This window comes from Amphiprion ocellaris, chromosome 14 (genome assembly GCF_022539595.1).
Source record: "Amphiprion ocellaris isolate individual 3 ecotype Okinawa chromosome 14, ASM2253959v1, whole genome shotgun sequence".
NCBI classification, from domain to species: domain Eukaryota; kingdom Metazoa; phylum Chordata; class Actinopteri; family Pomacentridae; genus Amphiprion; species Amphiprion ocellaris.
The window spans coordinates 35,443,381-35,459,644 of NC_072779.1; the positions used below are offsets into that span (position 1 = coordinate 35,443,381).

The window sequence follows — 16,264 nt, forward strand, 5'->3', positions numbered from 1 at the left end:
CTTCAAACATCACTGCAATATTTAAAAAACACAGTTTCCTCTTTTACTGGGACGCAGACTGATGTTGTTCCTGGTCCAGGTAGAACCAGAACGTCTGGAGCTGTAGGTCCATCTGCCGGTTCTTTCTCGTCCAGGGTAGAACCAGAACGTCTGGAGCTGTCGGTCCATCTGGTTCTTCCTAGTCGTCAGAGAGCACCTGGTGGCCGAGCCTTGGGGCCCTGTGGGTCTCGGTCAGACACAGCCTGAAAAAATAACACGAGGTCGCCGCCCAGTGGGCCCACCATTCACTGGGCAGAAATTGGGGTCAGATGCTATGTCCACCAGACAGTAGACAGGAGTGGATGCATGGGCACATCGCCCCCTAGTGGCGTAGACTAGCTCTGGGAATGTGGAACGTCACTTCACTGGTGGAAAAGGAACCTGAGCTGGTGGAAGTGGAGTGATACCGACTAGATATAGTTGGGCTCACCTCCACGCACAACAAGGGTTCTGGAACCAGAATCCTGGGGAGGGGTTGGACTCTCCTTTTCCAGAGTTGCCCAGGTTGAGAGGCGCTGGGTGGGTGTGGGGATAACTCAGAACCCCCAGCTGAGCGCCGCTTTGTTGGAGTTCTCCCCAGAGATACAGAGGGTCGCCTCTCTGAGGGGAAAACTCTGACTGCTGTCAGACAATTCGAGTATTCAGCCTTCTTGGAGTCTCTGGGTGGTTCCTGAAGGAGACCGCCTGGGGACTCCATAGTTCTCCTGGGGGACTTCAACATTCACGTGGGCAAACGATAGAGAAACCTGGAGGGGGTGACTGGGAGGAACGGCCTGCCCGACCTCTGCTAGTCATAGATTGTCTGTCACAAACACCATGTTAGAGCAGAAGGTAATTCATAAGTGTACCTGGTACCAGAGCACCTTAGGCCAAAGGTCCATGATTGACTTTATAGTCGTATCGTCAGACCTGCAGCCGTATGTTTTGGACATGGTCCAGGGGGTTTTCTTTTTATTTTTTCTGATGCATATTTTAGTCTTGCAGCCAAATATTTTAATATTTAGTGCATGTGTGTGACCATCACCAGCCCCTCCCTGAAAGCTAAGCAGACATTCTTTATTAGAATTCCCTATTATGAGCTAGGGAGGGCAGTGCTACACCTCAGTGATGTGTGGGGGAAACAAAGACTGGACAGGACATGAACAGACGAACAGGACGAACAGGGATAGAAACTAACAGGCGGTGCTGTTACAATTAAAGAGTGTGAGGTGGTGTGTTATTCCCAGCTACTAACTGCCCATCAATAAAACAGAAAAAAAACAAAAAACAAACAAACAAATTAAAAAAACAACACAAAAGAAAAAGAGATTCAATAAATAAATAATTAAACGGTACTTGAGCACCATAATTGTGGATGTCTTGACAGTATAGAGTAGAATAGAATAGAATAGATAGAATAGAATAGAATAGAATAGATAGAATAGAATAGAATAGAATAGAATAGAATAGAATAGAATAGAATAGAATAGAATAGGCCGGAAGAGGATACTAGTGAAAGAGAGAATGAGTTTAGGGTAGAGACTCTGGAGAGATTCTCAGCACATTCTGGTGGGACCCATCATTCGCTGAAATGGGACTCGGCAGTAGCTGGCGAGACCTGATCAAACATGCAAGTGTGAAGAACCCCAAGCCCAGAACAGCAATCAGGCAAGGCAGGGCCAAGCCAACAGGGCACCCCCCCCCCGCCGTAGGAGCCACAGGGTGGCACCCCAGGCAGCCCCCCAGAGAGCCACCGGGCCACCGTGAACGACGCGACCCGGAGAACAAGAGGGAGCAGCTACCGACACCCCCAGCGCGCCAAGACCGACCCAGGCGGCCCGGGGCACGAGGACCCACCCGCCACCCAAACCCCAACCCCCCACCCCAGCCCCCACCAAACCCCCCACACCCGCCCGCCCACCCCCACCCCCGAGGGGGCCAACGGCCCCACACAGCCAGGAAGCCAGACACAGGGGCCGAGCGGCCCACCGAAGGGGGCAACCAGCCCATCACAAGGCAGGCCGCCACCGGGAGCCGGCCAGAGGAAATCGGAGCCGGGACCCGATGCGAGTCCAGAGGGTAAAAATGGACAGTGTGGTGGGGGCCCGGGCGACGCCGACAGGGAGGCACCCCGCATACCCCCCGCACCAGGCCCCAGGTGAGCGCAGTACACCCAGGGCCCCCACTCCCCGCAATGCGCCCCTGACAACCCACCAGGACAGAGCCACCACACGCCATCAGCCCGCAGTACAGCCACAGCGCCCACCAGGACGGCCAATCCAGCCCCGCAGCCCACCAAGAGCCATCGCACCTGCCCTGGACCCGCCGGGCACGCAGGAGAACCCCACCCCCGACCACAGCCCCCCAGGGTCCCGGGGACCCCCCAGGCCACACGCAACACGGATGATGGTCCACCCCCGCCACACCATAGCTATAAGGGGGCCGGGGTCCCACCAGTGAGGCCATATTAGTGAGATCCCCCCATTACTCCCTGTTAATATGTCTCCCGATCCTCCAGACTGGAGACATTATCCCTGCACCGTGATAGTGTAACCCTGAGTGTCATGTGGTGCATTAAAAGTGGGGAGGGCTGGGCGAGGCGTCCAGGGGGCGGGCCAGAGGACCACAGAGGATGGCTACTCTGCAGCCTACCCTGGCCCCAAGTTCCCCGAGCCGTCCCAGACCTACCCCCAAGGTGTGAGTGTATGTGGTGCATTAAAAAGAAATTAGAGAGCAGGGGAGGCAAGCAAGAGGGGTGATGGGGAAGAGACAAGGCCGTAGAGCCCTGCCATCCGCCCCACCACAGAGCCCATCATTCCTGCCCCCACCTGCTCTCAGGGCCCTAGCTGTTGTGTCCCTATATGTGCCTAAGACTAACTATATACAGTGACGTGTGGAGTGTGTGAAGTGCACAGTAAGAGGCAGGTCTGGGTGTGGATCCGGCCCATGAGGAGAGAGCAGCGGGGGAGGACAGGTAGTAAGACCACCGGTACTGATGCAGAGGGCCCCCAGAGCCCAGAGGCAAGAGGCCAAGGTGAGCCACACGAACCCGACCGGCCCGGCCAGCACCGAAACCCCCCAGAAGTCGCAGCGCTAGAGCAGCGCCCCCGGTAGGCGCCACAAGCCCCACCACGGGGCCAGCCGCATGCAGCACCCCGCCCCGGAGGGAGGACCAGGCCGCACCACTAGGAAGCAAGGGCCATGAGCCCCCACGCCCCCACCCCGGAGCCGGCACGTCCAGGATGCAGGGCGCCCCACTCCGCAGCACCACCGAGACCCCACCCACCCCACTACTCCCCAGGACAGCACCGGGCCCGGACAGAAGCCCCCCAGCCAGCAGAAATTTATCTCCGAGTGGCAGGCACACAGGCAAGTACCAAGGGCCTGTGCCCGGATGGGGCCAGAGCCACCCCCCCAGAGAGACCACCCGGCCCCCATGCCAGACCCCCAGGCAGCGGAGGGCCCCCAGCCCCCCCAAGGGGAGGGAGAGGGACGAGGGACGAGCGGCCAGGCAGGAGAGGAGGGAGGAGGAGGGAAGCAGAGCAGGAAAGGACAGGGGGAGCGACCGGAGGGCCGACCCACCCCAAACCCCAGGGCCAGCCAGGGCGCCCCAGAAGAGACCAGCCGCCGCCACCCCCAAGGCCCCAGGAGAGCACACAAACCCAGCAGACCCAGGACTCAAAGGGAGAGACACCGGGGACACCCACCCCCAGGCAGGAGGGGCCCGAGCCACGCAGGCCCCGCAGAGCCAGAGAGCAACCCCAAGAGCGCAATAGGGAAGGGACACCACCAGTGTATGCACACAGCCTTGAAGTCCATGGTGCCATCCTACTTAAAAAGGTAGAGGGTTACATAAGCTGAAATAAAGCAGAGAGAAGTCAGACCATACACACAGACAGAATAATAATTACAATTTTATGAGGGGAAATGGCATACGCCCACATACAAGCGGAGGCTATAGATTAATATTTATTGATTTAATAAATGGAGACCATTTTTCTTTGAAGGAGTCCAAATGGTTTTTTCTGATAGCAGATATTCTCTCTAGTGAAATGTGTTTCTGTGAGGGAGTTCAGCCAATGGGTGATGTCTGAGGGCTTTCTTATCTTTCTCAGTTAACTAAAATTGTCTTTTTGGCAATGGCGATAGCTGCAAGTGTGGGTTGGATATGAATGTCTGGAAGGGCTGGTTTGCGTTAGATCACCAATTAGGCAAACGTTCGGGGGAATGTGCGAATCCCGCAGTCCAAATATTGGAGAGTTTCTGCGTGATTGTTACCCAGAATTGGATAGACGGGTGTACCAAAGCCACAGAGCGTGAAAGTAAGTGTCCGTCATGTTTTTGGGTGCAGTTGCGTACATGTGTTCTGAGCGTGAGAAGCCCATTTTATACAGTTTATATTGCGTTATATGCGTTCTGTGAAGCACCTTAAATTGAATTAATTGTAAGTTGGTGCTTTTTAGTCATTTTAAATGTTTTTTCACAGATTTGGTCCAAAAATCAGAGTCAAAAGATTTGGATACGTCTTTTCTCCCATTTTTGAGTTGGTAGGTGTATAGAGTGTGTCTTTGAGAGTAAACCATAAATTTTTGAGAGATTCTTCTTATTTCTTGGAGAGAGGTTTCACAGTGTAGTCGACAAATTCAGGTGGCTGTAAATCCGTTGGCTGTATAAGTAGTCTGAAGCGATGGAATTCTACTTGTAATTAGTCTTCGTTACCTGTAGTAACTGAAGAAAATTTCCATTTCTTATTTCAAATGTTTGGAATAAGTTTATATATGTCATAAATGTGTTATCATCCAGAAGGTGATGGAGGTGAGTGACTCCTCTCTCTGCCCATGTGCTGAGATACAGAGCTATTTTGTTGTTTGCAAAATCAGGGTTGTGCCAGATTGGGGAGAGTATACTGGGTTTTAATTGGGAGCCTGTGATTTCCAATGTTTTCCACCAAGCAGACAAGGTGGAAGCGATCATAGAATTCTTGAAGCAGGAGTGATGTTTAAGGGCAGAAGTGATAAAGTCCACTAGTCCGTTACTGTACTGTTTAAAGTGAATGGTACTCTCTTATGGACTAGAATGGAGACCCCTCTTTGTCTGCTGTTATAACAAGATGAAAAGATAATACTATAATTCGAATCTGATAGCGATTTTTCTTCCAACTGTATTAAGTGCATTTCTTGGAGAAGCAAAATATCTGCTTTTAATTTAGAGACATAATCCATGATTTTAACTCTTTTTGTTTGTGAGCGTATGCCATGAACATTCCAGGCTACGATATTAAACTTGAACATAAAGAGAGAAGATATTCTGTCACTGAGTATGTAGCAATACAATATAACATCTGTGTGTGTCCTTGTGAGCTGTCTGTTGCTGTCTGTGAGCTGTGAGTGTTGGAGAGAGATGTATACAGCAGGTCAGGATCTATATATACATTATATAATAGCACATCATTGCCTGGAAAACTATCAACAAACACATTATAAAACATACAAGCACAATAAACATGGGGGGGTACATAGAGTGTGAGTGAGAGTGTGGAGGGTTGTGTTAGGTTTTTGTTCTCTTAAAAGCTCAGATGCAGGGAAGAGATGGAGTCAAACAATACAGCAACTGTCATTTATCCAAAAACAAGGGATACAAACTACAATTCCCAGAGAAACTCAAAATACCGGAAGTACCGGAACAACAGGATAACGACTTTAACTAGAACTGATTGTTGCCTCTACTGGCTGGCGGACCCACAACAGGTAATTCCAGGGCAGGAGAACTATAGCTTACACTAGTTCAAATTACTTCAGCAAGTTCAGAAAACAAAAGGCCGATTAAGGAAGCCACCCAAACTAAAGTGTCACTCTAGACACGCAAACTAGAAACTCGAATGTTTTAAGTGGAATAACCAACAACTAGGGAAGCTAAGCTTTAAAGCTATTGGAACTCTAATTCAGAGCAGGGGTCCTGTAAACAAAAAAACTACTATAGCACTTTTATCCTTTAAGAACTATAAACACTAACGGAGTCTGCTCGGACGGGGTGCTCAGCTGGCAACTAGGAGGGATGGCTGGCTGTGCTCGACGATGGAACGGAGGCATGGACATGCGGCTGCAGCGGTGATGGCTGGTGAGGACAGGAGCTGGTAGTCGACGGAGGAATGGTTGGAGAATGAACCGGGTGACTAATCCAGACAGTGGGGGAAGGCCGGTAGGCAGGTGGGTTCCAAGGAGTCCAAATCTGGGAGCAGTCTAGGCTGAGAGGAGAACAGACACAAGTTACTAAGGTTTCTTAAAAAAATAAACAGCAAGACTAACTGTGTAAACACTAACTAGTTGCTTATTACAATCCGACGAAGAATGAAGAGAAGAGTCATGTTATAAAGTGATGTAGGGGTGAACTGATTGGTTCTGCACATCTGCTCCCACTTCTGCTGATTGCTCAGATGAGAACTGTCTACACCTGCCGCTGCTGTCTGCTGTCACTCCTTCCTAAAAAGCAAACACACACAAGGGGAAGGAGGGCCCTAGCCAGGACCTGAAGAGGCAGACCTAACAGGGTTAGTGTGTGAGAGGGGGAGAGGGCTAAAGGGAGACATATAGAGAGGGAGAGAGAGAAAAGTAGAAGGAGGAGGGGGTTCTCCAGTGGGGAGTGTAGGTTAGCAGAGTGAGACGTTTACACCTGTGAGATTTTTTTTGATTACATTTTGTAGCATAAATTACTAAGTGATATATTAAGCGTTTAAGACAGTTTTTTTGTTTTTTTTTTTTTTTTTTAGAAGAGCCAGGGGGCAATGGAGGGTTCCCGAAATAGCTGCCCATCTATGTACAGTTTGTCCACAACCAGTGCAGTCCGTTTACCTGTCTGTCTGTGTTCTTTCATGATGGGGCGTGGAGTCTGAGTGGTTCAAAGCCTCCATTGCGGAACCAGCTGTTAGGAGCTGTGGCCTGAATGCAGATTCCGTCCTGCTTGTGGAACGGTGGATCAGATCTTCCTGCACTGCCTTTATACTTTTTCTTTGGAGCTGCTGTAACGGTGCTGTAACTTTCCCCACTGTGGGATCAATAAAGTTTATCCTTATCCTTTACTCTTGTGGAGCTGCTAAGGGGGTCATGGGAGTTCGACCTGCCAGTCCACATGTGCTTTGTAGATCTGGAGATCTCCTGAGGGCCTCTGTGGGGGGTACTGAGGGAGTAAGGGGTACCAAGCTCTCTGTTAGGAACCATTTGGTCCCTGTACAACCAAAGTGAGAGCTGTGTCCACATACTCAGCACAAAGTCAGACTCGTTTCCAGTGGGTGTTGAACTCCTCCAGGGCTGCCCCTTGTCTCCGATCCTGTTTGTGGTCTTCATGGACAGGATCTCAAGGTGCAGCTAGGGTGAGGAGGGTGTCCGATTTGGGGACCTCAGGATCACATCTCTGTTTTTTGCAGATGATGTGGTTCTGTTGGCTTCCTCAGACCTTCAGCAGCACTGGAGCGGTTTGCAGCCAAGTGTGAAGCGGTGGGGATGTGGATCAGCACCTCCAAGTCCGAGGCCATGGTTCTCTGATGGAAACTGTCAGCAGTAATCAAGGTATTGTACCGAAATGTCATGGTGAAGAGGGAGCTGAGCCTCAAGGAGAAGCTCTCAGTTTACCATCCATCTACGTTCCAACCCTCACCTATGGTCATGAGCTCTGGGTAGTGACCCAAAGAATGAGATCGTGGATCCAAGCGGCTGAAATGAGCTTCCTCTGTAGGGTGGCTGGGCTCAGCCTTAGAGATAGGGGGAGAAGCTCAGACATCTGGAGGGAGCTCGGAGTATAGCTGCTGATCCTTCACCTCTAAAGGAACCAGTGGAGGTGGTTTGGACATCTGATTCAGATCCTCCAGGGAGACTTCCTTTGGAGGTTTTCTGAACATGTCCTCCTGGGAGGAGACCCTGGGGTAGACCCAGAATCCTCTGGAGGGATTATATATCTCATCTGGCCTGGGAATGCCTCGGGATGCTCCAGGAAAAGCTGGAAAGTGTTGCTGAAAGAGGAACGTCTGGAATGACCTGCTTCATCTGCTGACTCCATGACCCCGGATATGAGGAAGAACATGGATGGATGGATGATGGATGATGGATGGATGGATGGATGATGGATGGATGGATGGATGGATGGATGGATGATGGATGGATGGATGGATGGATGATGGATTGATGATTGATGGATGGATTGGTGGATGGATGGATGGATGGATCAATGGATGGATGATAGATGGATGGATGATGGGTGGATTGATGGATGATGGATGGATGGATGGATGATGGATGGATGGATGGATAGATGGATGGATGATAGATGGATGGATGGATGGATGGATGGATGGATGGATGGATGGATGGATGGATGGATGGATCAGTGGATGGATGGATGGATCAATGGATGGATGGATAGATGGATGGATGGATGGATGGATGGATGGATGGATGGATGAATGGATGAATGGATGAATGGATGGATGGATTATACTGCAACTGTATACATTATACTGCAGTACTATTTATGTAATCCTCTCCGTCTGTCTGCAGCTCTACTGTCTCAGGTTTCGGTTCTTTCAGCGGTTCTTGTTCTGGTTGTCATTGCCATCGTCTTCCTCGTCCTCCTCATCGTCCTCTGGAGAAAAGTCAGTACTCACATATTACACAGTATTACACGTGGAGTACATACTTAGTACATACACAGTACATACGGAGTATGTCTAAAGTGTCTCCTGGTTACCATGACAATGTGCATCTCTCGGTGACCTCGCCTTCTCTTCCTGTTTGTAGAAACCTCGTTATGAGGTGCGGTGGAAGGTGATAGAGTCGGTGAGTCCTGACGGAACGCACTACACCTACCTGGACCCAGCACACCTGCCCTACTGTGAGGGCTGGGAAGTACCGCGAAACCATGTAGTACTAGGTAATACCATATAATACTAGGTAATACCACGTAGTACTAGGTAACGCCATGTAGTACTAGGTAGCACCACGTAGTACTAGGTAACACCATGTAGTACTAGATAACACCACGTAGTACTAGGTAACACCACATAGTACTAGGTAACACCATGTAGTACTAGGTAGCACCACGTAGTACTAGGTAACACCACATAGTACTAGGTAACACCATGTAGTACTAGGTAGCACCATGTAGTACTAGGTAGCACCATGTTGTACTAGGTAATACCACATTGTACCTGTGTGTCTCCTCTGTGTCTCCAGGCCAGGTGTTGGGTTCAGGTGCATTCGGTTGTGTTGTTGAGGCAACCATCTCTGGTCTGATTCACTCTCATTCTACGACTAAAGCAGCTGTGAAGATGGTAAAACGTACGTACCTGTCTGTCTGACTGTCTGTCTGTCTGACTGTCTGTGTGTCTGTCCATCCATCCGTCCATCCGTCTGGTCTGTCCGTCTGTCCGTCTGTCTGTCCGTCTGTCCGTGTGTTTGTCTGTCTGTCCTTTTGTCCGTCTGTTCGTCTGTCTGTCTGTCTGTCTGTCTGTCTGACTGTCTGTCTGACTACCCGTCTGACTGTCTGTCTGTTCCAGAGAGAAGTGATGCGGTTCCATCTCTGATGTCAGAGTTGAAGGTTCTGGTTCATCTCGGTCCTCACCTGAACGTTGTCAACCTGCTGGGAGCCTGTACCAGAGGAGGTCCTATAATTAGATCCTGAATCAGTCCTAAATTAATTCAGATTAGATCCTGAATCAGTCCTAAATTAATCCAGATTAGATCCCAAAGCAGTCCTAAATTAGCCCAGACTAAATCCTGAATCAGTCCTAAATTAATCCAGATTAAATTCTAAATCAGTTCTAAATTAATTCTGATTAGATCCTGAATCGGTCCTAAATTAATCCAGATTAAATCCTGAATCAGTTCGAAATTAATCTGGATTAAATCCTGAATCAGTTCTAAATTAATCCTGATTAAATGCTGAATCAGTCCTAAATTAATCCAGATTAGACTCTGCATTAGTCCTAAATTAATCCAGATTAAATCCTGAACCAGTCCTAAATTTATCCAGATTTAAATTTGATTTAATCCCCACTCTTAAATTCTGTTACAACATAATCCTTATTTAACCTTGAATTTCTTCTGTTTTAAACCAAAACATTACACAAACTTAAAGTCTGATCCACCTGTCTGTCTGTCTGTCCGTCCATCTGTCCTTCTGTCCATCCATCCGTCCGTCTGTCTCTCTGTCTGTCTGTGTGTTTGTCTGTCTGTCCGTCTGTCTGTCTGTCCCCTTGTCCGTCTGTCCGTCCATCTATCTCTCCGTCTGTCTGTCTGTCCAGGCCCTTTCTACTTGATCACTGAGTTGTGTCCTTACGGCGATCTGGCGAATTATCTGCAGAGGAACAAACACACCTTTCTGCAGGGAGACACAGTGAACAGGTCTGTCTGTCTGTCTGTCTGTCTGTCTTTCTCTACCTGTCCTTCTCCCTGTCTGTCTCTACCTGTCTGTCTCTACTTGTCCTTCTCCCTGTCTGTCTCTCCCTGTCTGTCTGTCCTTCTCCCTGTCTGTCTCTCCCTGTCTTTCTCTACCTGTCTGTCTCTACTTGTCCTTCTCCCTGTCTGTCTCTACCTGTCTGTCTATCTGCCTGTCTGTCTCTGCCTGTCTGTCTCTACCTGTCCTTCTCCCTGTCTGTCTCCACCTGTCCTTCTACCTGTCTGTCTCTCCCTGTCTGTCTGTCCTTCTCCCTGTCTGTCTCTACCTGCCTGTCTCTCTAACTGTCTGTCCTCCAGAGACAGTGATGGGGGCTACATGGATATGACCAAAGAGGAGAACATTCAGTACGTCACCATGAAGGAGCTCAGCTACGCCGACATCCAACCGGCCGTCTACGAGACGCTGTTCACACCTGCAGGTGATGAAGGACAGGACTGATCCTGATTACTGGGGACAGTATTGATCCTGATTACTGAGGACAGGACTGATCCTGATTATTGAGGACAGTATTGATCCTGATTACTGAGGACAAGACTGATCCTGATTATTGAGGACAGGACTGATCCTGATTATTGAGGACAGTATTGATCCTGATTATTGAGGACAGGACTGATCCTGATTATTGAGGACAGGACTGATCCTGATTACTGGGGACAGGACTGATCTTGAATATTGGGGACAGGACTGATCCTGATTATTCGTGACAGTATTGATCCTGATTATTGAGGACAGGACTGATCCTCATTACTGAGGACAGTATTGATCCTGATTATTAGGGACAGGACTGATCTTGATTACTGAGGACAGTATTTATCCAGAATCAGGAGCATTGATAATGATTATTGATAACTGTTGTCCTTCAGACCAGCAGGAGGCGTCATCGCTCCTCCTCAGTGACTCTCCTCAGCTCAGCCTCAGTGACCTCATCGGTTTCTCCTACCAAATCTCTCAGGCAATGGACTTCCTCTCCTCCAGAAAGGTACTCATCAATACACCATTGATCAATACATCCTAAACATTACACCACTGATGAATACATCCTGATCAATACACCACTGATCAATACATCCTGATCAATACACCACTGATCAATACATCCTGATCAATACACCCTGATCAATACATCCTGATCAATACACCACTGATTAATACATCCTGATCAATACATCCTGATCAATACACCACTGATTAATACATCCTGATCAATACATCCTGATCAATACATCCTGATCAATACACCACTGAGTAGTAGTACTGCAGTGCTTCAAGAAAAAAATGCATTTCTGCCTCCTGTCTGGTCCCTCAAGGTTCTGTAGGTGGAACCTTGTAGTAAAGTTCCAGTAGAACCCTGTCTAGATGTAGTACTAGAGGATAAATGTAGTATTAGATGGTAAATGTAGTACTAGAGGATAAATGTAGTATTAGATGGTAAATGTAGTACTAGAGGGTAAATGTAGTATTAGATGGTAAATGTAGTACTAGAGGGTAAATGTAGTATTAGATGGTAAATGTAGTATTAGAGGTTAAATGTAGTATTAGATGGTAAATGTAGTATTCGAGGATAAATGTAGTATTAGATGGTAAATGTAGCATTAGATAGTAAATGTAGTACTAGAGGGTAAATGTAGTACTAGAGGGTAATTGTAGTACTAGAGGGTAAATGTAGTATTAGAGGATAAATGTAGTAGTAGAGGGTAAATGTAGTACTAGAGGGTAAATCTAGTACTAGAGGGTAAATGTAGTATTGGAGGGTAAATGTAGTATTAGATGGTAGATGTAGTACTAGAGGGTAAATGTAGTACTAGATAGTAGGATGTACTGCAGTAAACCTGTTTCTCTCTATGATGTCAGTAAATGTAGGCCAGCTGTAGTTCCTGGTTGTTCCACCAGGTGGAGCCTCTTCCTGTTTAATCCTGTAGAGACCAGAGGAGGCATCACTCAAACGACAGTTCATTTTAAAGCAGAGAGCATTGTGGGAGTTTAGCAGCAACGAGCACCATGACAAAGAGTGCTGAGGAGGTTCATGACCTCCAACCAGAGCTGCTGTCTTAAAATCAAAACAGAACAGTTTAGGATTACATTTTACAAACTCACAGCCTTCTGGAAGCCAGGTTGAATCTCAGAGGTTCACATGTGGCTGTTGACGTTTATGACCTCGTGTAGACTTGTTGACATGTTCTCATGTTCCTTCAGTGTGTCCACAGAGACCTAGCAGCGAGGAACGTCCTGGTCTGTGAGGGGAAGCTGGTGAAGGTCTGTGACTTTGGTTTGGCCAGAGACCTGCTGAAGAACCAGAACTACATCGCCAGAGGAACCGTCAGTTCAGCTGCAGTTAACTTTATCGAGTCTCTGTTGGCCACATAACCAGATCACGTTATCAATCACACGTTATCAATCACATCTTATTACTCACACGTTATTCTGCCGTTTGGTCTCAGAGCTTCCTGCCGCTGAAGTGGATGTCTCCAGAGAGCATCATCCAGAACATCTACAGCTCCCAGAGCGACGTCTGGTCCTACGGAGTCTTACTGTGGGAGATCTTCTCTCTGGGTAAACCAGTATGACCAGTATATATCTACACACACACGGATGACCAGTATATATCTACACACGCCAGTATGACCAGTATCCATCTACACACACCAGGATGACCAATATCCATCTACACACACCAGTATGACCAGTATATATCTACACACACCAGTATGACCAGTATATATCTACACACACCAGTATGACCAGTATAGATCTACACACACCAGTATGACCAGTATAGATCCACACACACCAGTAAGACCATTATCCATCTACACACACCAAGTATGACCAGTATCCATCTACACACACCAGTATGACCAGTATCCATCTACACACACCAGTATGACCAATATCCATCTACACACACCAGTATGACCAGCATAGATCCACACACACCAGTAAGACCATTATCCATCTACACACACCAGTATGACCAGTATATATCTACACACACTGGTATGACCAGTCTAACCAGTACATCTGTCCCTCCAGGTTCCAGTCCATACCCTGACCTGCCGATGACTCAGGAGTTCTACTCGGCTCTGAAGAGAGGATACCGAATGAACCGTCCTGAACACGCATCTCTTGACATGTATGACACGCTAAGACATGTTAACACACTACATGCTTACACACACAATAACAACTGTTTCTTTTTTTTTTTTTCCCCAGGTGTGTTACAGGTGTTAGAGGTGTTGCAGGCGTGTTACAGGTGTTACAGGGGTGTTACAGGTGTGTTTCTCTGTTCATTTGTGCAGGTACGACCTGATGAGGTGCTGCTGGGAGGAGCAGCCTCAGGCTAGGCCTGCTTTCTCCTCATTGGTCGTCGCCGTCGGCAACATGTTGAGTGACGACTACAAACAGGTAAAAACACCTGATTTACCTCACACTGACTGTAAACATGAGTTACTGTGATGTCATGTTATCATGTTGTGTTGTTGTGTTGTTTGTGCTGTCATGTTGTGCTGTTGTCATGTTGTGTTGTTGTGATGTCATGTTGTGTTGTGTTGTGTTGTTGCGTCAGCGTTACCTCCAGCTCACTGAAGACTTCCTGAAAGGACAGAATCCAGCTGTGGTTCGATCCAGATGGAGTTCAACCAGAACCACTGAGGATCAGACGGACAGACAGACACACACACACGGTAACACAACAACACACACGGTAACACAACAACACACAGTAACACAAATACACACAGTAACACAACAACACGTACGGTAACACAACAACACACACGGTAACACAACAACACACAGTAACACAACAAAACACACAGTAACACAACAACACACACAGGAACACAACAACACGCACAGGAACACAACAACACACGGTAAAACAACAACACAAACAATAACACAACAACACAACATCACACACGGTAACACAACAATACACACAGTAACACAACACAACAACACACGGTAACACAACAACACAACAACACAAACAGTAACACAACAACACACAGTAACACAATAAAACTCACGGTAACACAACAACACACACAGTAACACAAAAACAAACACGGTAAAACAACAACACAAACAATAACACAACAACACACACGGTAACGCAACAACACACACGATAACACAACAACATGCATGGTAAGACAAAAACAAAGACAGTAACACGACAACACACACGGTAACACAACAACACACACGTAGCACAATAACAACACACACAGTAACACTACAACACAAACGGTAGCACAACAAAAAAATACACGGTAACACAACAACACACAGAGTAATACAACAACACAACAGGACACATGGTAACACAACAACTCACAGTAACACAACACACATGGCAAAACAACAACACACACAATAACACAACAACGAAAACAGTAACACAACAATACACACAGTAAGACAACAACACACACGGTAACACAACAACACGCACAGTAAGACAACAACACAGTAACACAACAGCACAACAACACACATGGTAATACAAAAACACAACAACACACATAGTAACACAACAACACACACAGTAACAAAACACACACAGGAACATAACAACACAACAACACACACGGTAACAAAACAACACACACACTAACAACAACACGCACAGTAACACAACAACACGCACAGTAACACAACAACATGTACGGTAACACAAAACAACAGACAGTAACACAACAACACACATGGTAACACAACAAAATAACAACACAGTAACACAACAACACACACAGTAACACAACAACACACACAGTAACACAACGGCACACATGGTAACACAACAACACACGGTAGCACAACAACACAACACAACAAGAACACACACAGTAACGCAACAACACACACGGTAGCACAACAACAAAAAAACACACACGGTAACACAACAGCACAACAAAAAACAACAAACACAGTAACACAACAACACACACAGTAACACAACAACGCATACGGTAACACAACAACACAACAAAACACAGTAACACAACAACACAAATGGTAGAACAACAACACAACAACACACAGGGTAACACAACACACACAGTAACACAAGAACATACACAGTAGCACAGCAATACACACGGTAACACAACACACACAATAACAGAACAACACACAGGGTAAAACAACAACACAATGACACAACAACACAAAAACAAAAACAGTAACCCAACAATACACACAGTAACACAACAACACACACGGTAACACAACAACACAACACACAGTAACAAACAACACAACACACACGTAGCACAATAACACAACAAAACAACAACACACAGTAACACAACAACACACACAGTACCACAACAACACAACAACACACACAGTAACAAAACAACACACACGGCAAAACAACAACACACAATAACACAACAACACAACAACAAAAACAGTAACACAACAATACACACAGTAACACAACAACGCACACGGTAACACAACAGCACACACGGTAACACAACAACACACATAGTAACACAACAACACAACAAACCACACAGTAACACAACAACGCATAAGGTAACACAACAACACAACAAGAGACACAGTGACACAACAACACAAACGGTAGAACAACAACACAATAACACACAGGGTAACACAACAACACAGTAAAACAACAACATACACAGTAGCACAGCAATACACACGGTAATACAACAACACACACAATAACAACAACACGCACAGTAACACAACAACATGCACGGTAATGCAAAACAACAGACAGTAACACAACAACACACACAGTAACACAACAACACAACAACAC

At 47.0% G+C, this 16,264-nt stretch overlaps 1 protein-coding gene across 1 annotated transcript in view; it reads left to right on the forward strand.

The window, feature by feature from the left end:
• The window catches only part of LOC111575719 (platelet-derived growth factor receptor beta-like), a 30,477-nt gene that overhangs the window by 10,524 nt on the left and 3,689 nt on the right, over nucleotides 1-16,264 (forward strand). The window contains 12 exon segments of the mRNA XM_023281001.3: nucleotides 8,565-8,659; nucleotides 8,805-8,937; nucleotides 9,240-9,344; nucleotides 9,563-9,667; nucleotides 10,310-10,409; nucleotides 10,761-10,882; nucleotides 11,328-11,443; nucleotides 12,658-12,780; nucleotides 12,903-13,014; nucleotides 13,495-13,594; nucleotides 13,761-13,866; nucleotides 14,027-14,144. Coding sequence (XP_023136769.2) covers nucleotides 8,565-8,659; nucleotides 8,805-8,937; nucleotides 9,240-9,344; nucleotides 9,563-9,667; nucleotides 10,310-10,409; nucleotides 10,761-10,882; nucleotides 11,328-11,443; nucleotides 12,658-12,780; nucleotides 12,903-13,014; nucleotides 13,495-13,594; nucleotides 13,761-13,866; nucleotides 14,027-14,144 — 1,335 coding nt within the window.